The 23,087-nt window shown below is 34.6% G+C and overlaps 1 protein-coding gene and 2 pseudogenes across 1 annotated transcript in view; 2 read left to right on the forward strand and 1 right to left on the reverse strand.

The window, feature by feature from the left end:
• NBEAL1 (neurobeachin like 1) overlaps positions 1-23,087 on the forward strand; it is a 197,233-nt gene that overhangs the window by 29,084 nt on the left and 145,062 nt on the right. Inside the window, 6 exon segments of the mRNA XM_027589436.2 lie at positions 2,708-2,789; positions 3,331-3,458; positions 10,916-10,998; positions 16,161-16,246; positions 19,495-19,801; positions 21,244-21,350. Of these exon segments, the coding sequence (XP_027445237.2) occupies positions 2,708-2,789; positions 3,331-3,458; positions 10,916-10,998; positions 16,161-16,246; positions 19,495-19,801; positions 21,244-21,350 (793 nt within the window).
• On the reverse strand, positions 6,262-6,584 carry LOC113919521 (annotated as a pseudogene).
• LOC113919520 lies at positions 11,738-12,220 on the forward strand (annotated as a pseudogene).

Consider the following 23,087-nt stretch of genomic DNA (forward strand, 5'->3'; position numbering starts at 1 on the left):
TTTAATGTTTTACTTCTTTATTTAAAGTAGGCTTGATGCTCAGTGTCGGGCTCGAACTCATGTCTCTGAGGTAAGAGTCTCATGCTCCACCAACTGAGCCAGCCAGGCACCCCTACTGGAAAGCCTTTTAGTTACCAGACTTAGTTACAGAGAGGTTCAGCCAAGATTTAAAAAAAAAAAAAATTACTATAAAGACGGTGACTTAAGTTTTTACCTAACCAAGAATTTGTTGTACCAGGATTTTCTGTGTGGTCCTCACCTGAGGACCACATACACATTTTTACTACTGTGCATTATCATTTGTGAAATATATTTTTCTAATCTTTCATTTTATAATTTTGCCAAAGAAAGTATAATTATTCTACAGCTTATATTTCCAGATTTATAGATGATTAGGTCTGTGGTACTTAAATTTTGGTGTGCATAAGTATTAACTGGGAAGCTTAATAGGAATACAGATCTTGAGCCTTATGAAAATTCTGACTCCAAAGAGCTCAGGCATTCTAATTCTTCACGAATTCCATGTTAACCTGCATATACAAATTTAAGAACCATTGGGTTAGGGGCATTTTATGCCTCTTTAAAGTCTATCTTCTTTTTGGAAGCCATTTCCTATAATATATACTATTTGTTCTATAAATATTTTAGAATTAATTAATAGACAAACAGGGACTTAATTTACTGTGCATTTATTTACCTTTCACTTAATTGCTCATTGTATTTGATTGCAGGAATCATGGAAAGATTAAGCAATAATTGCTAAAATGTTTCTCCCCTAATTTAGGCTCTCCCAAAGTGTAGATATTTTTTTGATTTTGTGCTCTTAATCATCCTTAAAATTCAGAAAAATAATACAAGAATTAAAGGGTTGAGGGAAAAAGGGTTTATTTACGCAATAAAACATGAGTTGGTCTGTTGATCTGTTATATTTTGTCCTGTTAACTACTTAGTACAGTTTTACAGAAATCAGAAATCCTATAGATAAATAACTGTTTTAAATCTAGTTATGTTTAGGGGCTCCTGGGTAGCTCAGTCGGTTAAGCGTCTGCCTTCGGCTCAGGTCATGATCCCAGGGTCCTGGGATTGAGTCCCACATCGGGCTCCCTGCTCAGTGGAGAGTCTGCTTTCCCCGCTCCCTCTGCCGCTCCCACCACTCATGCTCTCGCTCTCTCACTCAAATAAATAAAATCTTAAAAGAAATAAATCCAGTATGTTTAACTGTTTTTAAAATTTATTTATCTTAGAAACAGAGAAAGAGAGTGCATGGGTGTGTACACGCAATTGCGGGGAGGGGTAGAGGGAGAAAGAGAAAGAGAATCCCAGGCAGACTCCAAGCTGAGCACAGAGCCTGACACAGGGCTTGATCTCATGATCTCGAGACCACGACCTGAGCTGAAATCAAGAGTTGGAAACCCAACTAACTGAGCCACCTAGGAGCCCCTAGCTCTTGATCATTATAGGCAAGCACTGGAATGTTTTGGTTGAATTTTTTTTTTTTACTAGGAGATAATCTCTGATGATTAATTTAATGTTTATTTTATTTTAAATTTAATGTTTAATAGCTGCCAATCACAGAATGTGTTTCTGTTTCCAGAGACCTCACTTTTTAAAAAAATTCCTTAAAAAATTTCTAATAGGTTTTATGTTGTATAGCAGTTTCGTTTTATATAAAAATTTTGTCCATCACCCAGTTACCCCATCTCCCACCCCATCCCCTCCAGCAACCCTCAGCTTGTTTCCTCTAATTAAGAGTCTCTTATGGTTTGTCTCCCTCTCTGATTTTGTCTTGTTTTTCCCTCCCTTCCCCTATGATCCTCTGTTTTGTTTCTTAAATTCCACATATGAGTGAGATCATTTGTTAATTGTCTTTCTCTGATTGGCTTATTTCGCTTAGCTTAACACCTTCTAGTTCCATTCATGTCGTTGCAAATGGGCATCTGCTGTATTTTAGATAAATAGTTTTTTTCAGTGTCACAGCGTCTCAGAAGAGAAAATTAATAGACTGTTTTATTATGCCAAGAAAAAGATAGGTGATATTAGATACAGAAAATGTTGGCATTATGTGTCCTGTGTTGTCTTATAAAAATGGGATAAAAATGAGGACCATATTTTAATTAAACACCACTTACTGACCCACTCACTGCTTTAAACAACACATATACTATGCCCTCACGGAGAATGTACAGATGCTGGCTTTTCTATCAAGGCCTTTCAATATAGTTGAGAAACACGTCTAGATAAGGGAACTGTAATTTCAAAGAGCAAAGTGAAAACTCTAAAACTATGTGTTTTAATGTCAACAGTATGTACAAAAACCAAACTAAGAATCTGCATATGAAAATAAAAACAAACCTGAAAAGAAATAATCCAAAATGTAAATAGTTGCGAATGGTTGGTTGTAAGAATATTTCTGATTTTTGTTTCTCTTTTGTTTCTACTTTGTGATATTTTTCACTTTTTCTATAATAAATAATTGCTAACCAGCATGTACTTCTTAAACATTCTGTTTAGAGTAGCTAAATTGTGGTTGAGGTGTGTTTCACATTCTTAGTGGAGAAATAGTTATGTAACCATATTGATTTTAAGTTTTAATAAATGTCATTTATATTTCCTTTGCTAACATGTATTTTCAAAATTCGACCTGAATAAATGAGCATACATTTTTGTCACTATTCATATGTAATAAATATTCTTTTTTTCCTCACAGAAATCTATCTAATGTGGAAGAAATTGGGACTTGCTCATATATTAATCATGTCATCACTATGACAACACTCTATATTCAGCAAGTAGGTGAATTAATATATTCCTTTTGTTGCTTTACTGAGAGTAACTAAGTTTTTTAAATATCATAGTAAAGTTAAATGTTTTTAGAGGATGTAATAATCGAGAAATGAATTAAAATTTCCATTAGGTACTATATAGTTCAGACATCTTAAACATATTATCTAAAAATAGAAAAGCAATTATTAATATATTTTATTTTAGTTAAAAATTAAAGTTTTATAAATGGCTTTTTACAGTGACATACTTTGTCAATTTATATATTATATATATTACATATTATTTATCATCAAATATCCATCTTATTGAAAACTTTTTTTTTTGCTATCCATTCGAAACTCTTCCTAGGCCATACTAAAAATTGAAGGATTATATTCAGTCCATATGAATAACTGACCCTTTAGATGCAATTGGAACATAGGCTTATTTGAATAAAAATGATTTATTAGATAATTAATGAAACATGTTGTCTTTTAATGATGTAGATATATTATGCAGTTTAATATTTTTAACTAAATATAATTTTCTGTTTAACTTTACTTTCAGTTAAAAAGCAAAAAAAAAGAGAAGGAATTGGCAGATCAGACAGCTATTGAAGAATTTGTGATCCATGCATTGGCGTTTTGTGAAAGTTTATATGATCCATATCGGAATTGGAGGCATAGAATTTCAGGGTATGTCTTATATACCTTATAATGTTCATTTAAAACCTGAATGTCATAAATATATGTAATTCTTCAATGCAGGTCTTATTCTCTGTGAAAGAAATATGTAGGATGTGTGTAAGACCCCTATCTTTATCTCTGACCCCTATCTATCTCTGTTGGAAGTAATGAATTAGTGAAAATTGCCACTTCCAGATAATAAATTTACTCTAAACTTTTATTTTGTAATACTAATAATCTGATAGGAAAATTTCAAAGCACGGTAACATCAAGTGGAGTATACATATTTTTCAAGGAAAGTTCTCTTTTTTTAAGCTCATTTCATAGGATGAAAATGATTTTAACAATATTTTGTCTGCTTTTAATTGTGGAGCTTGTGTCAGCTAGGGTCTGGTCAAGGAAACGGTAATCATACCAGGTATTTTAAAAAGATATAATTGAAGGAAATTGTTAAATAGGTATTAGAGAACTCAAAAAGCAAGTAGGGATACTGATGTAATACAGAGATAGTGACTTCAGGAAGCAGCTACTTCCTTCGGGGTATGGGACAAAAGGAAGAGACTGGAGTTATCAGAGAAGAGGTCCTGCAGCTGGGTCTCAGACCTCTGATGAAAGAGCATTGCTTAGCTGTGCAGGTATCACTGAGCAGCCAGGAGCATAGGCCGGTGCTGGAATTGCCAAAAATAACCTGAAGACAAAGAACCAACTGTGAATGCTACAGTTAAGAACTGTTGGCTGGTAAAAAAATAAGGAATCACTTTCTTTTTTACCCTTAGCCTTCCAGGCTCCATTTAGTACACACTCTTGGTGAACCCAACAGTGGAGTACCTGGAAAAAGAGAAGTGTGGTTTGCAGAGTGCTTGTCACAGCATGACAAAGCAGATAGAATATAGGATGATGGGTTTGCAGTTTAGTGACAGTAGTATAATTATCAGTTCAGGGCTCACAGAGAAGAGTTTTGAACTCATATCTTTATTACCTGTGGGCACAGAATAGGAAGAGTTGTATCATGAACTACAGTCACATAGCTTGTTTAGGTCTCTCAAATCTGCTATATTTTCAATTTCAAGATTTTTCCATTTTCATTTTTAATTTAACCCAACCTATTTATACCATCGCCACTTCCTGCAGCTTTTCACTGCTAAAATGTTTGATCTTTATAGGCTTTTCAGGTTTTTTAGGGTCTTATACCCTCACTTTGAGTAGCCACCATTAGACGATGGTGAAGAATTGATTAACTGAGAGAACATTTATGTAGACTATATGGTAATACTTTGTATGTTCTGTGTAGTGATATTTTATTGAAATAACAAATCAATAGTAATAGTAAGTAAAAAGTAGATATAATAGGAACAGGTACTCTAGTTATTAAATATAACAATCCTGTCTACTTATTTATACACTGGCTTTATACATTGAGAGAAGTTGTCTTTATTAAGTTTCTCCATAGAAACAGAACCCGTAAGGGTGTGTGTGTGTGTGTGTGTGTGTGTGTGTGTGTGTGTGTGTGTGTGTGTGTGCGCGTGCGTGTGCGCGCACATGCATAGAACAAGCTTTATTATAAGCAGTTGCCTCATGTGATTTTAGAGGTGGACAAGTCCAAATGTGGGCTGTCAGGCTCATGACCCAGGAAAGCCAAAGTACAGTTACAGTCTGAAAGCTGGCAGATAGAAAGCCAATGTTCTAGTTCTAGTCCAAATGTAGTCAGGCTGGAGACCCAGAACTGATGATGCAGATGAAGTCCAAAGACAGTCTGCTGGAGAACTCCCCCTTGCTTAGAGAGACCAATTTTTTTGTTCTACTCAGTCTTTCCACTGATTCATTGAGGCATTTTGTATAGGGTAATCTCCTTTTCCATATTTCACCAATTTAAATGTTAATCTCATCCAAAAACACCCTCCCAAGTTGACACATTAAATTAACCATCACATTGCCCTAGTAATTTTCTTGGCTGTTCATTAATGGAAAGGAACTAATGACCTTCTGAATGCTTCCATTTCTCCCCTTTCCCACCACAGGAACAATATTGTTTTTCGAAGAAATATTGCAACTTGAACTAGGGTTAAAAGGTACTGTCTGGCAGGAGTCCTGCTTTAAAGAATAGATAAAAATAGTTTGTATTTATTATATCAAAATACCAACCTTAGCAGTACCTAGCTTTTGCTTATAGTGCACTTACATTGTTGGGAATTCATGACTCTGAAATTTGTGTCAAGTAAACAGTTCTTTTACAGTTTACTTAGTATTGAATACTTCCTTTTCAATTGAGCTTTAATATGTCTCTTTTCCCAGAGAGAAAGTACTTTGAATTTTCCTTGGCAAAGATGGTTTATCAGTCAGGATAAGACAGATGGTGTTGCAATAACATACAAGGGGTTAGAATAACAAAGGTTTATTTCTTGTTCATGCTGTCTGCCATTGTTGGCAGGAAGCCCTCAGTCATGACAGTCACTCAAGATCCTAAGCTGACAGAGGAGCAGGCATCTAAGGCTTTGCTAGTTACCACCTGAGAGAAAAGAAAGCTCTGAAATGTCTCACATTAGCAATTTAATGCTCTCATCTGGTCATGACACATCTTACTTTCATTCAGAATTCGTTGGTCAGAATTAGTCCCACATCCCCCTCTACCACAGTGAAACCAAGAAGTTCTACTTTGACTAGAAGGGGTAGACATGGAAATAATTGGCAGACTGCACTGTCACTACCTTTTGCCTCTGCCTGAGCACTACTCGTGACTCTGAAGATTGAAAGAGGCACATAACTGTTCCATTTGTAGCCTTTCTACTCATTTATCACTTTGGTTCTCAAATAATCAATGTTCTATTTTTTTCCCCCAAAAAGGCTTATAATATACAGAGGGGAGGGGTTCCTTCTTGGCTGCTGCTTTCCTCATTGCTGCCAGGACATTGCTTAACTCCTCTTTCCTCTTGGCATGGAGGTGTGTTTCCGCATCTTTCTTGATGAACTTGAGGGCACTCTTGTCCTTGGAGACCTTGAGCAGCTCCAAGGCATACTGCTCATATGGGGTGAAGCCCCTGCACCTCTTGGATCCTGCCACGCACAAACTTTGCTCACATTCTTTGTCACCTTGTGGCCCTTGTTGAGGCCCATGGCCATAGGGTAGTGGAGAGCCATCGCTGCTGCTCCTCCATGGCTCCCTTGGTGGAAGCCAGTGTTCTCTTTTGACACTGATGCTAGAGATTTCTTGAGGAAATTATATCCCTTCCTTTCACTCTTGCTACTTCCCCATCCTCCACCTTAGATCTGTCAGTAATGGCAAATCTAAGATAACATTTTAGGTTTTGAAACAATGACAAAGTTTTTCTTTATAGACAGAAAGACATATACAGAAAGAGGCACATGAGATCAGTCTGAAAATGACAGAGGAGAGGTTTTAAAGGAATCTTAATAAGAACAAAATGAATTTAAAGTTGGGGGAATGAGAGAAGATATAAAAAAGTAGATCTGACAACTAATTAAAACCAATAAAATTGGTAAATGAAAACAAAAAACAACTTTTGAGAACCAAAAACAAGAAGATATTTAAATGCTATAGTATAGAAAGAGAATTCTACATATATAAAGTGGCAGCAGGAAGAGGAACAAAGAGTAGAGCATGGGTGGTGGCATTTCATGAGTGTGTGTAATATACATGCCAGGAATTATGCTGGAAGCTCTCCTATTATCTTTAATAGGCATAACAATTTTGCTGGTAATAGTAGGAACTGCTTCAGAGGTAAACAGTAAAGCAAGGGTTCAGACTTGGTTTCTTTGACTTTGATAGGGAAATGAAACATACTACAAATAAATCATGGAATTAGGAAACATCTATAGCTCATGGGAGACCTATACAAGGGAGTGTTAGCAATAACTTATACCTTATACATTAATCTAATTCTGAAGCTAAGTGAAAACATGGAATGTATATATTTTCTTACATACTATTTGTGTTTGTTGCTTACCCAAACAACTAAAATGGAAGACTATTTTAATGAATAAAAGGAAGGAGTGTGGGACAACATTCTTTAAGAATATCATAAAGGCTGTAGAAATGTTTCAGATTGAGAGAGGGAAAAGAGATATGACAGCTAAATGTAATATCTGGACAGGGAGCTGTACTGAGAGGGGGAGAAAATGCTGTAAAGGATACTAATGGGTCAGTTAACAAAATGGGATTATATATGGTAGATAAATGTTTTATATTAGTGTTAAATGTATTAAAATCTATAATTATGCTGTTATTGTGTAAGACCATATCCCTATTCTTAGCAGGTATTCACTAAAGTATTTAGAAGTAATGTGCCAGAATATACATAATTTCCCTTTAGATGTTCTGGAAAATGTTATATGTGAGAATGCATGTATATATAAATATGTGTGCACTGTATAATATGGGGAGAGAGTGAACAAATGATAAAGTGTTTGGGATAAAATTTTAACAATGAACCTGGGTAAGATATATTTGAAGTTCTTTATACAATTTTTATTCTTGCAACTTTTGCAAGAGCTTGACTTTATTTCCAGATTAAAAGTTTAAGAGAAATAGTTATGTCCTAGGCATGATGGCAGCACAAAAAAGAAGCACAAAATAATTGACCAAGGGACATGAACTTAGAAAACTAGATGCAAACACATTTTACAGCCCTCAGAAGTTGGTATGGGTATGTATTAGCCTCTGCTAGGTGGTGCCACATGCTTGACCCAAATATCAGATAATAATGCAACAAGGAAGTATGCTGTGATTTAAAAATGGTACAACACTAACTTCATTTTTAGCTGTTCTGTCTTACCCTTTTGCAGATGTGTAGTGTAAACTACTTATGTTTTAATGTTTGTGTTACATAGAATAGTTTCACCCCTCTTATTCATGTTAGTATATTAAATTTTACTACAACAATATTGGTCATTTTTAAAATTTTTTTTATTTTACTAAGATTTTATTTATTTATTAGAGAGAGTGAGTGAGAGAGAGAGAGAGAACACAGCAGGGAGAGGGAGCAGACCCCTTGCTGAACCAGAGAACCTGATGTGGAACTTGATCTCAGGACCCTGGGATCATGACCTGAGCCGAAGGCAGATGCTTTACCGACTGAGCCACCCAGGCACCCAGGCATTTTTTTTTTAATCATTTTTTTTAAGATTTTATTTATTTGAGAGAGAGACCACAAGCAGGGGGAGTGGCAGAGGGAAAGGGAGAAGCAGGTTCCCTGCTAAGCAGGGATCCCAGGACCCCAGGATCATGACCTGGGCCAAAGGCAGATGCTTAACTGACTGAGCCACCTGGGTGCCCCATAATGGGGAATTATTTATGTTCATATGTTACATCTAATACATGGCCTTTAGAATAAGTCATTATTCACAAATGGCAGGAGTACATTTTTACTATGTTACTAAAGTGAGAATGCTTACTGTTTGTAGCACAGGATATTTGGATAGGATATATCCAGTCTGTTGATTCGTACTATAACTTATAATAAATGTGCCAAATATAAACAATGCAAATAATCTCATGGAAAAACCTAACTGAAAGCTAAATCGTCCTTTTAAAATTAATTTTTCTACGTCATTACTGAATTCTTTTAAAGGCGTCAGTGAATTTTTAATTTGAAACTCCAGTAATATTTGTATTCTCTTAAAGGCATAAAAAAAAATCTCAATACCGGTCTTAATTAAATAGATCCAATAATATTCTAGGATATTATGTTTGAATTTAAAATAAATACACAAGGGGCGCCTGGGTGGCTCAGTCATTAAGTGTCTGCCTTCAGCTCAGGTCATGATCCCAGGGTCCTGGGATCAAGCCCCGCATCAGGCTCCCTGCTCAGCGGGAAGCCTGCTTTTCCCTCTCCCACTCCCCCTGCTTGTGTTCCCTCTCTCGCTGTGTCTCTGTCAAATAAATAAATAAAATCTTTAAAAAAATAAAATAAAATAAATACACAATATGGTAATTCTTCTGCCTTCTCCACAATAGAAATAGACACAGATTTGGGGGCACCTGGGTGGCTCAGTTGGTTAAGCATATGCCTTTGGCTCAGGTCATGGTCCCAGGGTCCTGGGATCGAGTCCCGCATCACGCTCTCCACTCAGTGGGGAGCCAGCTTTTCCCTTGCCTGCAGCTCCCCATGCTTGTGTGCACACACTCTCTCTGTCACATAAATAAATAAAATTAAAAAAAAAAGAAATAGACACGGATTTGGAAAGCATTTAGTAGCAAATGGTGTCTAATACAATTTCTAGTGAATCTGGCTATTAGATCTGGATCTTAGAACCTTTTATTCTGTTATTACTGAGCAGCTGTGTCTATCTTACTTGACTTAATCTGTGGCCAATGGACTTTCTAGCTTTAAATATAAGGAAAATAATTTTAGTATCTCAATTATGGTTGTTAAAAAGAAGTCCTCTTAATCCATTGCTTCATCAGTAGATCATATTTAGACATATAGAATTTCTTTGTGGCTGTTTTTCAAATATTTTCCTTTTTGCTGGCTTTATCTAACAATGTTAGGAGTTTTTCCAGGGCACAAAAAAAGTGTCTGAGTTCTTTGTTTTTTGTTTAATTTTCTGCAGTCAACTGGTCAGATATATCATTTTAACAATAGCTTTTATTCCCCAATCCCTACACTACCATGCCCATTTAAGAGACTAATTTTGTGTTGAACTGAAATGATCTTGGTAAAAGCACATGCTATATGTGTTGGCCTTGCCATAGTTTGTAGAAATATTTCAGCCATCAAAACTACTGGAATTGTCATTAAAAACAAAAATAATTCCCTGGGCACCTGGGTGGCTCAGTCGGTTAAGCATCTGCATTCAGCCCAGGTCATGATCCCAGGGTCCTGGGATTGAGCCCCGCACCATGCTCCCTGTTTGGGAGCCCGCTTCTCCCTCTCCCTCTGCCCTTTTCCCCCAACTTGTGCTCGCTTGCTCTCTCTTTCTGTCAAATAAAAAATAAAATCCTTAAAAAAAAAAAAAATCCCAGCGCATACTAGATCTACATTAATTTAAAATGGAAGAAGGCAGGGAATGGATACTTTGTGTCCAGATAAAATTTCAGAAAGTGGCAAAGAGTGGCCTGATTTCTGATGAATTTCATTTGCCCTGTAGTAATAAGCTACAGCCTTAGGTGTCAAATTAGCAGTACTGTTGAACAAATAATCTTACAGACTGGAAATTTTAAATGCCTAGTTCCTTTTTTCTGTTTCTAGTTCTTTGGAGACTTAACCTGGCTGCATGTTTCACCATTAAGCATTTAAATTTTTTTTTCTTAATTCAAAAGAAGAAATCCTTTGATTGGTGAGCATTTAAATTATAGGCTAGACTTCCTTTTCAAGATTATATCAATCTTAGAGATGTATTGTTCAATATATAAATAAAAAGTAATATATTAAATTTATAGTTGTTTCTGTAATTATGCCATCTCTACTCACCATTGTTATAATTTGGTATTAACTTCTTTTTAATAATAGACGAATCCTTAGTACTGTGGAAAAGAGCAGACAGAAATATAAACCAGCTTCTCTCACAGTGGAGTTTGTCCCTTTCTTTTATCGTAAGTATTGATCCTAGTTTCTCTTTGATTTTGATGTTACTCTGATTATTCTTTATTTTTATATTCTTCTGATTCTGCTTGATTCAGCTTTCTGTATTTGTAAGATAAAGATTGTAAGAACCTATCACTGGAGTACTTGATTCATATTTTGCTGTGATTAGTGTTCTCTAATTTTCTGTTCTGAAAGTGGTTTTTTTTTTAATGTTATGTTAATCACCATACATTACATCATTAGTTTTTGATGTAGTGTTCCATGATTCATTGTTTGCATGTAACACCCAGTGCCCCGTTCAGTCCATTCCCTCTTTAATACCCATCACCAGGCAAACCCATCCCCCCACCCCCTCCCCTCTAGTTTGTTTCCCCTCAGTTTGTTTCTCAGAGTTCATAGTCTTTCATGATTCGTCTCAGAGGGGGAGATGAAAGGGGTTTTATTTTGAGAAGAGCTTAATATTATAATGACTGTACTATAGACCTTCTGAATTTTTACTGAAATAAACTTAAGAGGGGCACGGGGGCCCAGCTGGTATATGGCCACAGCCTGGGAGCCTGAGGCCAGGGCCTCCTGCCCAGGAACTACCTAGCTGGGCTGTGAACTGGTGGTGGGCTCAGGGATGAGGCCTCCCTTTTGCCAGTTGGGGCTCTGTAGAGCCGAGTGCGGCTTTGGCCCAGGCCACATTTGCGGTAGGGAGCTAACGGCCCACTCACCCCACAGGTGGATGGCATAGGGGCAATAGTGATGGACACCCTAGAGGAAGAGAACTTTGCACTGTCCTTCTCTTCTACCTCTGATACAGAATTTGATGCTGTGGTTGGATTTTATTATCATGGATGAAGAGTTCCATTTATTAAAGAAAATTTGTATGGACAAGCACTCCCAGGAGAGTTTGAAGACATGGGAGATAATAAACGTACCTACACACCTATTTGTAATGAATATATTTCTTTGGTAGAAAAGTATAATGAAGAACATCTGCTAGAACAGATTCCTGGATTTAACATGGTGACTTGCACAGTATCTTTACAGCACTGTAAAGAGAAAGTAGCTGGTGACATATCGGACATGCTGTTCATGTTTACAGCTTTTCTGGCTTTTAAAGAAGTGTTTCTGGGCTATAGAGCAGAAAAAGAAGGCTGGGGACTGGGTTTAAGCAGCACTTTAGTGGTGACATAGTTGTGCAACTCATCTTTATCAGCTTCCCAGACAGATCTGAGGCTGTAGGGCCCACCTCTGGGCGGTGAGATCTTTCTGGGTGTGCTAGCCCATTAGACTGGGGGAGGCTAAAGCTAATGTGACAGAAGAATACATCTTGGAAAGAGTGACTCTGTTTTGCAACTGTTCATTAATGTTGGGTTGAAAAGAAAATTACCTGACCCTCCTGGGACCTGTTTCTCTTGAAATACCTTCTTGTATTCAGTGACCCTGGTACTCCTCCCCATAGTAGACACCTTTCTCAGGGGCTTTTGGGTCGGGAATTGCTGTACTCCCGTGAGTCAGGCTCTTCTAGAGCAGTCCCAGGGCCAGCATTCCACCTGGGGCCTTCTTCCCTAGCATACATGTTGGTGTGTTGGTGTTTGAAAAACTCACCATCACCAACCCTCTTTGGCCCAACAGGCTTTGCATGTCCCAACAGGCATTTTGTACACTCAGGTTTTCATATGCATCAAAATTTCAGTCCTGCAGCCTCATTGGGGTTTTTGACTGGGAGTATTTATCCAGGATGTTAAGCCAGCTGATCATCCTGAAGTTTCTGAAGCTCCTACTGTAACAGTTAGTCTTGGCTATAGGAATCAACTGAGAGAGGTGTCCTTTACCCAAAAGCTACATGTGAATATCAATTTCTAGTCTTATATTTGCAATCCTTGTATCACTATCTTCTGCTGGTCCTGATGTAGTTCCACTGTTTCTTGAACCTCCTTTTAAGCATTTTTGAAAAAAATATTTTTATAGATGAATACTCAGGCTGACGTAGTGGATGTAATCTTGGAACTTCCATGATTACCCATTTAAAGATCAAATTAATATATGCTGTGTGCTTTTTAGTTATTAGTACCATGAAAGCAAAAATGCTTTCTGCCTTGGTGTTTCTATTTTAGTGAACACCAATAAATGTATACTTATGCTGGAGGTAAGTTAAAAAGTATCCTTTTCTTATAGCATGTTAAGTGTTTGTGTAGGTTTGCTAAAACCCTTTCTGTATAAATCAGTTCATTAGGTTTTCTGTTGAGGTAAGGAGTTCCTTCTTCCTCTTACGGGTGTAACCAGCTCAGTGTGAGTTTGCTTTGATTCAGTAGTGTTTGAAAGAACATTACTGACCAGAAAACATGATGTCACATCTCTAGAAAGAAGAAAAAACATAGTTGTTGAATTCCCAATGTGTTCTGTTTCTTTCCCTAGCCATATATCTGTGTGTGTGTGTGTGTGTGTGTGTGTGTGTGTATGTATATAAACTTATTACTTATTTTTTTAAACCTTTAAAAGGTTTAAAAGTGTATATATGTATATAAATTTATTACTTACTTTTAAGGTTTAAAAATACACACGTTTAAATATAAGGTTTAAATATACACACATGTGTATATTTTTATATACACACATATATGTATATATGTATATAAATTTATTACCTATTTTTAAACCTTTTTAAAGTAAAAATTCTGTACTGAATTTTTACTTGGCTGTTCTGGTTTTAAAGGATGAGTTATAGGTTATGTGTTTTTTAATGTGTTTTCACTTATTAAATACTTCTGTGAGTAAAAAAAAACTTACAAGAAATTTGGCTACTATAGGTGTGACCTATGTGGATTTAGTTTTCTTTCTTAAAAAATGGTTGTGCCATAGTTTGAGAATATAGAAAATATTGCTGAATATATACAAGGAATACCTTGTGTTTCCTACTCACATTTGTCAGATCTTGCCATAACATTTTACCATATTGGCTTTCGTTCTCTTTCCTTTTTTCCTAAGAATTAAAACAAGACAGAAATAGTCCGTTGTTTGAGTGCTTGGTGAAGATGATTGCAGCGTCCACTCTGACCAGCAGTAGCGATATTGGCTTCAGCTACATAATCAAACTAGGCTGATTTCTGGATTCTTTTTTTTTTGTTACATATATCTGCCCTTATGATATTACCACACTGTATTGATTATTGTGACTTTATGCTAAGTCTTGAAATCATTAAGTCCTTCAACTTTGTTTTTCTTCAAAAATTTTTTGGCTATTCTGGATCCTTTACATTTTTATATGCATTTTAGAAGCCAGTTTTTAAATATTTTTACAAAAACGCTTGCTGATATATTTGTTTGGGATTGTATTGAATCTAGGAACCATTTTAGGAGAATTGGTATCTTAAGAATACTGAGACTTCCAGTGCATGAATCTGATAAACTCATTATTTGTTACTTATTCAGTCAGTATTTTGTAGTTGGCAGAATATAGGTTGTGCACATATTTTGGTAGTTTATCCCAAAGAAGTTATCACAAGTACTTGTAAATGTGAAGTCTTTAAAATAAACTATTGTAGATTTTTAAAAAATCCTATCTTTGATAATGACATTTCCCTTTTTACCCATGGTAATATTCCTTGCCTTACCTTGATAATATTCTTGCCTGCTTTGTCAGATACTAATATAGCTACACCAGCATTCTTATGATTAGAGTTTACATGGTATATCTTTTTATATCCTTTATATGTTTTCTGTGTGTCTCCTGTGGCTGATTAGAACTCTGTCTTCTTGCAGCTCTGTGTAAAATCTGACAGTTACTCAGCTTAAAACTTCTTGGTAGGTTTTTGCCTGTCTTGTGGGATTTCACAGTATCATGTAAGAATTGATACTTTGACTCAAAGTGAGCCCTACTAATATTTCTGGAGTGCTTCTTCTACTCCTGTACTGCTTCACAAATTCCAGTTGCCTAGGCCTCCCCAAAGGTTTTATCTGTCTCCTAACTTAACAAATAGCCATCTTCTTTTAGGGTTCCCCTTTTCTGTGCAGTTGTTCAGAACATGTCCACAACAGGAAGCTGAGATAATCGTTGAGCTTACTTTGTTTCTCTTGAGAGAAGGAAAATTTCTAGAGTGCATAAATTTCTACCTATTTTGTCTAGTTTTCTAGTTATTTCAAGCAGAAAGCCATGTATAGTGATAGTGACAGTTATTCCAACAAAGCTGGAATCATTGAATTTTTTAAGTATAGATTTCTATGAATACATTTACCTCAAAGCTATTTCTTTTTGGTAATGTTTGTTATGTATAAAATTGGAAAGATTTCTGTTATTATACCTTCTCTATGTATGTAACGATATATGCAAAAAATATTCATTACTGGGTTATTAGACTATCAAAATGAAAAGGAAAATCATAAAAGTTTATCAGTAGAAAGCTGGTGAAGTAAATTAAGGTATATCATTGTAGTGGTCCTAAAAATGAATAAGGAAGATGTTTATGTTAAGATGTAATAATACCCAGTATATATTAATGTTAAAAAAAAAAAACATGATGCAGTGGTATATGTATAGCTTTTTTTTTTTTTTTAAGGTGTGGGGAGCTTGGTAGATTGAGGAATACGTTTGAGGGAGACTGACTTTTCCTTGTCACAGTTCTTTTATGCTGTTTTAATTATTTGTTATGTGCATGTATAACCTTTTGAAAACAATAAAATACTTTATAATATTAAAAGAAAGGTTATTATTGGTACCAGAATTTTGGAATGTTTGCCCTGAAGTAAACCCAGGAAATCTTTTTGTCCAACTCTTCCAATTTTATAATTGACTAATTATAGTCAATTATACTAATAAGAGGAAGTAGTAGTAAAAAAACACATCTAATTTTATGTCAGATTTCAGTTAGCTTCTAGCATTGTCACTTAGTAGCTCTATAACTTTAGATAAGACATTTCATTTGCTCATTTATAAATGAGGGCAAAATATTCTCATATGGAGTATTATGAGAATTAAATGAGGTAGCATAAATAAATTATCTAAAATACTACCTGATTGATGGTTTTCTTTTCCTTTACTATGAAAAAATGCATATCAGCCTTGCCTTTTAACAAACTTTAGCCTTTTAATAGTTTTTAATGTTTCAGTGTCAGACATTCCTTAGAAATAAGTCATACTGTGAAAGAGAAATCTTACTTGTTTATTTGTGTATTATATTCACAGAGTGTTTTCAGGAAAGTGAACATCTCAAGGAAAGTCTTAAGTGTTGCTTATTGCATCTCTTTGGAGCCATTGTAGCCGGTGGGCAGGTGAGGAAAGTGTTGAAAGTTAATATTTAAAACAGTAGTTAACAGTGCAAAAAGTTTTCTGTGGATTATTTAATGTATTCCTTGTTGTTTTATAATTTCATGAACCACATGGATATTTTTCTGGGTTTATAACTTGTTTAAAACTAATCTTTTAAAACTTCTTTAAAAACCTAAGTGATAATATTAGCACTAACAATAAAATTACTGCCTAAATAACCATATTTAACAATTTTTTTATTGTAAGTTCTTAGTTGTGTTGACTTTCAACTGCTAGTTCTTACTTTAGAATATAAAGTCAGCCCTTGTTAGTCCACATGATGAAATCAAACTCAAAATTAAATATATATGAATTAAACATTCTTCTGTCTACTTAATTTCTAAATGCATATATACAAGGTTTATATGCATTTTTTTCAACAAACCCAAGTAACTTTTTATTACTCAAGAGAAGGAAATTCTAGTAATCTTTATTTTTTTATTTTTGGAGGTGAGCATCTTGAAAGTTTTCTGTGGTTAACTTTGAGTATAACTACTAGTTGAAAACAGGATTATAGTTTGGAAAGAACATCCTATATGTTTTCTTTAAGCACACAGTTTAGATCAGAAGTTTCTAACACTTTTTGTGCTGCCTATGCTGTTGACAATCTGTAAAGCCCCTTGTTGGAATATTTCAAATGTGTAAAATTAAATACATAAGATCGCAAAGGAAACTAATTATGCTAAAATGCAGTTACTAAAATATTAAGATAAATTTGTAACATAGTAATGTGTTTTTATAACACTAAAGAGATATAGCAGCAAGTCTAGTAATAAATGTAATTTCAAAAAAAAGACAAACATGATTTTCAAGACATTGCAGCAGCTAGAATATATGAAAATATATAGGATTTCTTTTGGTAACAAAGTTACAGATATTGCTAATAATACTATTTGGGTTTCCTAGTGGGCTACCTTGCCTTTCCTCTTCACTCTAGTAGAAGAGTCTGTTTTTTTTGTGAGGGGGATAATGACTAGAATCTTATTTTTCAGTTTGTTTGCTTTGTCACCTTCCTTTATTAGCTGATATTCTTCTTTTGCATCAGTATCTACTCATTTCCGTCGTTTCTCTGCTACTAAAAATAAGAATAAGTATACATGAATAAAATTGGAAATGACATTGTTTTTGACTAGTGGAGAAGCTGGTTGGATCCCATTACCATTTTGAACACAGAGACTTGTTTTTGTTAGTGCCCAGGGGTAATGAAGCACTGAGAGACCTCCAATAATTAAAACTCACATAGAATTCAAGTAGCTACTAGAAGGCCAATTTATTATTTTATGTATTAAAAATGCTCAGAATCCTTATAATCAGGTTATAGCTGTAGTTATAGCTGTTTTGAGGTCAGAAGTTTATTGAATATAGAGTAAATACAAGGATATTTAGATGAATTGAATATCTAAAGGTGTAAGAATGGCCTTGTCATAAACAGCAGAAAAATTGAAGTCCCGTGACTGGTCTCCCTTCTCCAGGCATCATGCCTAGGCTTCCCATTGGCATATTTGTTGTTTTGTGTTATGTTAAGAGGATAGGCTTTGGAGACAGACTGACATAGGTTTGAATCCCATGTCCATCTCTAACCAGTTGTGTGACCTTGGATAAACTGTTTACATGTGTTTTAGCCTCTATATTTACATGTGTTTTAGTTTATTTATTTATAATATGGAAACAGTAACAATTACAAGATAGTCCTAAGGACCAAATGACACATAATATATGTAAAGTGCTTATAAGAACTGAGTAAGTCACAGGTCTATCACTTAGATGTGTGATTCCCGTAATTAGTAGTAAATACTAAAATTATAACAGCTTAAGATAGAAGTTTACTTTTTTTCCCTCATTAAAAAAAAAAATAGCAGTAAGCAGTCCAGAGTTAATCTGATGGCTCTAGGATCTTCAAGGATCCAGGTTCCTTCTGAATGTCAATTTGTTATTATTTCTTTTGCGACATGATTAGCTTCTAGAGTTCTGGCCATTTGCATTTGTATTTTGGGCACAAAAATGGAGGGGAGATGAGGAGGGAGAGAAATGGCACATGCCAACTATCTTTAAAGGAGATACTGAAAAGCTGACACTCATCTTTTTTTATCTCATTTGCCAAACTCCATGAGATAACTGCAAAAAAGGAAAATACGTCCAAATAAAAAATTTGATAAAACGTGCTTCCTCAGCCTCCTTGGCAACAAGGGAGGTTAGGAAATGTAATCTTTATTTCTGGTAGCCACATGTCCAGTAAAATATCAGGCTTCTTTTTATAAGGAAGTGGAGGAAAATGGATGTTGGGTGTTCTACTGGCAGTTTCTCCCATTGTAGCACTTGTTATTGATATTATTTATTATATTGATAATAAGCTCTAATGGCCTAAAGTGCTGTTACTTTCAGATGATTTTGCATAATTATGTTTGGATTCATTATATATCAGTTTAACAGTTTTAGGCAATATGTATTATTTACAAGTTTAATGGATCACCTCGAATAGCTACCAATTATTTAGAATTTCAGAAATATGTTTGTAGAATCAGAGTCAAGCCAGTCCTCTAATATATCTATATTTGGGATGGATTTGCTATAACCAACACAAAACCCTAGAGAAGCTTAACCAAATTGAGGGTTTTGTTTGTTTTTTGTTTTGTTTTGTTTTGTTTTTATGTTGGCTCAAGAAAACCAGATGTAGGCAGTTCTGGGCTGGTATAGCAGCTCCATGGTATCCTCAAGGACCAAGTCCTTTCACATTCCTGTTCTGCTTTCTTTATTATAATTCTTGGGTTTTGTTTCTTCAAGATTTAAAGGTGGCTTCAAGCATTGTATCTGCATTCCAGGCAGGAAAAAGATGAAAAGGCCAAGAGCGAAGGGTTCTTCTGTTTTTATTTGTAAAGTTATATTTACCTCATAGTCTACCGGCATATATTCTTGACCAGAACTATGTCATATGGCTACCCCAGCTGCAAAGGAGGGTGGTAAACAAGTTTTCTATGTGGGCAGATTGCTTTCTGAATAAAAATGAAAATCTAGTAATCTAGCACAGTACTTACTTACAGATTATAAGACTTAATACGCATAAAACACTAGCAATGTCTGTCAAAGTATGTGATAAAATTTTTTATGTTGATTTATTAAAAGAAAAAGTGCAGATTTATTAAACTTTATTTTTGCAAACATACAGAATTTCAGTTAGATTTGGGTTTCATTTTTATTCTCTCTCATGTTTCAGAGGAATGCTTTGCAAGCAATTTCTCCAGCCACCATGGAAGTTCTTATGAGAGTTTTGGCAGATTGTGATTCCTGGGATGATGGAAATCCTGAAGAAGTGGGTAGGAAGGTAGAACTTACTCTGAAGTGCCTTACAGAAGTAGTACATATCCTTCTCACTAGCAGCTCTGATCAGCGTCAGGTGGAAACCAGCACTATTTTGGAGAACTATTTTAAATTGCTAAATTCGGATCATTCAGCTTTACCTAATCAAAGGAGGTCCAGACAGTGGGAAAGCCGGTTCATAGCTCTGCAGATCAAAATGCTGAGTAAGTATTACATAAAGTTTATTATACTGTTTTCTCTGAGTCTGTTTTTTAAGACTCATTTGAAATTCAAGGCTATCATATAGAAGTATTGATTGTTTAATTCAGCTATTGTGTGACTTTAGACTTTGACTTCAGAATAATTAATATGGAATCAATTTGTTTACAACATCTTTGCTTTAACAGTGACAAAATTGAGCCTCTATTGTTTTTTGAAAGTGTGATCGATTAAAAGCATCAATGTTAAAAAGAAAGTCAGCTATTATTTTCAAATTCTAGGAAAAGTAAGTTTTCAGGAGGTGTCATTTGCATTGTCTAACTCATAGCAAGAGTCACATATGACAATTTTGTATGTCCTTCTGTAAATCTCTATAGATGTCACTTTAACATCTATCCTTTCTCTAGAGGACCTCTGTTTTATTTTGTTTTTTTCGTTTCTCTTGCCCTCTCTTTGTGTTTGTTGGTTTGTGTCATTCTTTACTTATATATCTCTGTTTTTCTCTGTAAGCTCTTTCATCAATATATGTGATTTCTTACTGTATTCCCGTTAGATTGATAGTACAAGTATTATTAATTGAGAGCTTCTTTTTATAGAAATAAAATATTTTCATTACAGCTGTACTAGGAAATGTGGATAAGTAAAAAGTTTTTTATATTTTACCACCCAGACATAACCAACATTAATGGTTTATTGTACAGCTCTAGAGACTTAAAAACATGGTTGTGTAAGGGTGTGTGTGGTGTCTAATTTAAAAATATTAGACACCAGAATCTTGGTGAAACTTGATCCCTTACAATGCACAAGAGACTTTGTTTCTGTAGGAAAATAAGATTCATTTTGTCTAGTTTCTGTTCTTTTATAAAACATGTTTTATAATTGTTATAAATTATAACTTTATAAGAAAGTTTGAGTCTATATTGAATGGACTTATTTGTTAAGAACTGTTGTATTACTTATGCTGATTATCCCTTGATTTCTGAATGAGAATATCTGTTCAGTAGGAAACAAGAGCAAACCATCATCATAAATGGATTGATTTCCTAAGTCCCATTTTCTTAATGGCTACATGCTAATTTTATACTGTATAAATGAGACTGTTGCAAAACATAACCAGGTGTTACTTATTAATAGCAAGTTGAAAACCTCACTTAGTTAGTTATACTTGAGCATTATAATGGAAGAATAACTATGTAAATCTCTGGGAGATATATATCACTCTTATGTATAAAAATTTAAATATTTTTAATAATAAATTATAAAAATATTCATTTTTCTTAACAAGTAATAAGTACAGTTTTTTTTCCACCCTCCATCCCTATTTCTTCCTAATTCATTTACATCTGTCAGCTGAAAAGCCTAAATTAAAAATATAGCCAAAGTAAATGTTTCTGTGATCCCAAATTTTCCACTTTATAAATGGATGATTTTGTTTTTATTTTCCTAGATACCATCACAGCCATGTTAGACTGCACTGATAGGCCTGTTCTTCAGGCCATTTTTCTTAACAGTAATTGCTTTGAACATCTCATACGACTGTTACAGAATTGCAAGGTATTTTTCTATTACTATTGTCTTTGATTTTAGAAAGCTCTTATTTTGTTTATGCTTTGATTCAAATTTAAACATATTATTACTGATTTTCTTTTTTATTATGGTAAAATACACATAAAATTTACCATCGTAACCATTTTTAAGGGTATAATTCAGGGGTATTAAATACATTCACATTGCTGTGCAACTATCACCACCATCCATTCTCCATAACCCTTTACATCTTATAGACCCATTAAACAATTCCACATTCTCCTCTCCCTCCAACCCCTGGCAACCACCATTCTACTTTCTGTCTCTATGATTTTTGATTAAGTACCTCATGTAAGTAGAGTCATATAGTATTTGTCTTTTTATGACTGGCTTATTTCACTTAGCATAATGTCCTCAAGATTCATCCCTGTTGTAGCATATTGCAGAGTTTTCTTCCTTTTTTTAGGCTGAATAATATTCCATTGTCTGTAAATGCCACATTATGTTTACCTATTCATGTGTTGATGGACTCTTGTTATGATTCTACCTTTTGGCTATTGTGGATAAAGCTGCTATGAACCTGAATATACCCATATCTCTTTGAGTCCCTGCTTCTGTTCTTTTGGATATATTCCAGAAGTGAGATTGCTGGATCATATAGTAATTAAATTTTTGATATTTTGAGGAACCACCTTACTGTTTTCCACAGTGGCTGTGCCATTTGATGTTCCTGCCAACAGCGCATAAGGGTTCTGATTTTTTCACATTCTCCTTTTTGATAACAGCTAATGCTAATTGGTGTGAAATGGCATCTCATTGTGATTTTGATTTGCCCTTGATGATTAATGAGACTGAGCATCTTTTCATGTGCTTATTGGCTATTTGTATATGTTCTTTGGAGAAATGTCTATGCAGGTTCTTTGCGCATTTTTTAATTGGGTTGTGTGTTTTTTGTTGTTGAGTTTTAAAGTCTTGTTGTGCATTGTTAAAATTTGGTGTATTTGATGCATATACTTTTGTGCTTTTGTTTCATGTAAGATGATTTTGTTTGCATTTTCCTGTGTTACGATTTTAATATCTACATAATATTAAGTAGATGTACCATAATTTACCTAACTATTCCCTATGGCAAATACTCAACTTATTTCCATAACTCCTTCAAGTTCATAGACTAGAATTCTATTTCTAGTAGAATTCCTAGGTCAAAGGGCAAACATGCTTTTTTAAAATTAGGGAACATTATATAAAAACAATTTGTAAATTGGGGAATATAGAAAAGTAGGAAAATAGAAATACTGTTAATGTTCTTGATATATACTGCTAATTTGCTATTATTTTTCTTTTTTACTAGTTTACATTTGTAGCAGATTTGTGAGCACATAATAACTAATATCTGATTATTTTATTTTCATAAATTTCAGGATGGTATCAGAAATTTTTTAGAATGCTTCTTGAAAAGCCTTTGAAAATGGAACCACTTCAAAGAGCTTTTACTTTTCTATTTGAGGTATTCCTTTCATGGAATCTGTGCTGAAAAATGCTAGGGTTTCATTCTGATTTTGTGAGGATATCCCAAAAGGAGGATTTTAATATCATCAGCTCCTCGAATTTTTTCACACTGTTAGGAGAGATACCCATGAAAGCATTTATGTCACTCTGTTGCTTAGCTTATAGCAGAAAGATTAAAGAAATAGTATTAAAAAATAAGGAATATATTGATGAAGTAAATAGGATGAATATTTACAAAGTCAATGAAAGTACTAC

This window comes from Zalophus californianus, chromosome 3 (assembly GCF_009762305.2).
Source record: "Zalophus californianus isolate mZalCal1 chromosome 3, mZalCal1.pri.v2, whole genome shotgun sequence".
Classification (NCBI taxonomy): domain Eukaryota; kingdom Metazoa; phylum Chordata; class Mammalia; order Carnivora; family Otariidae; genus Zalophus; species Zalophus californianus.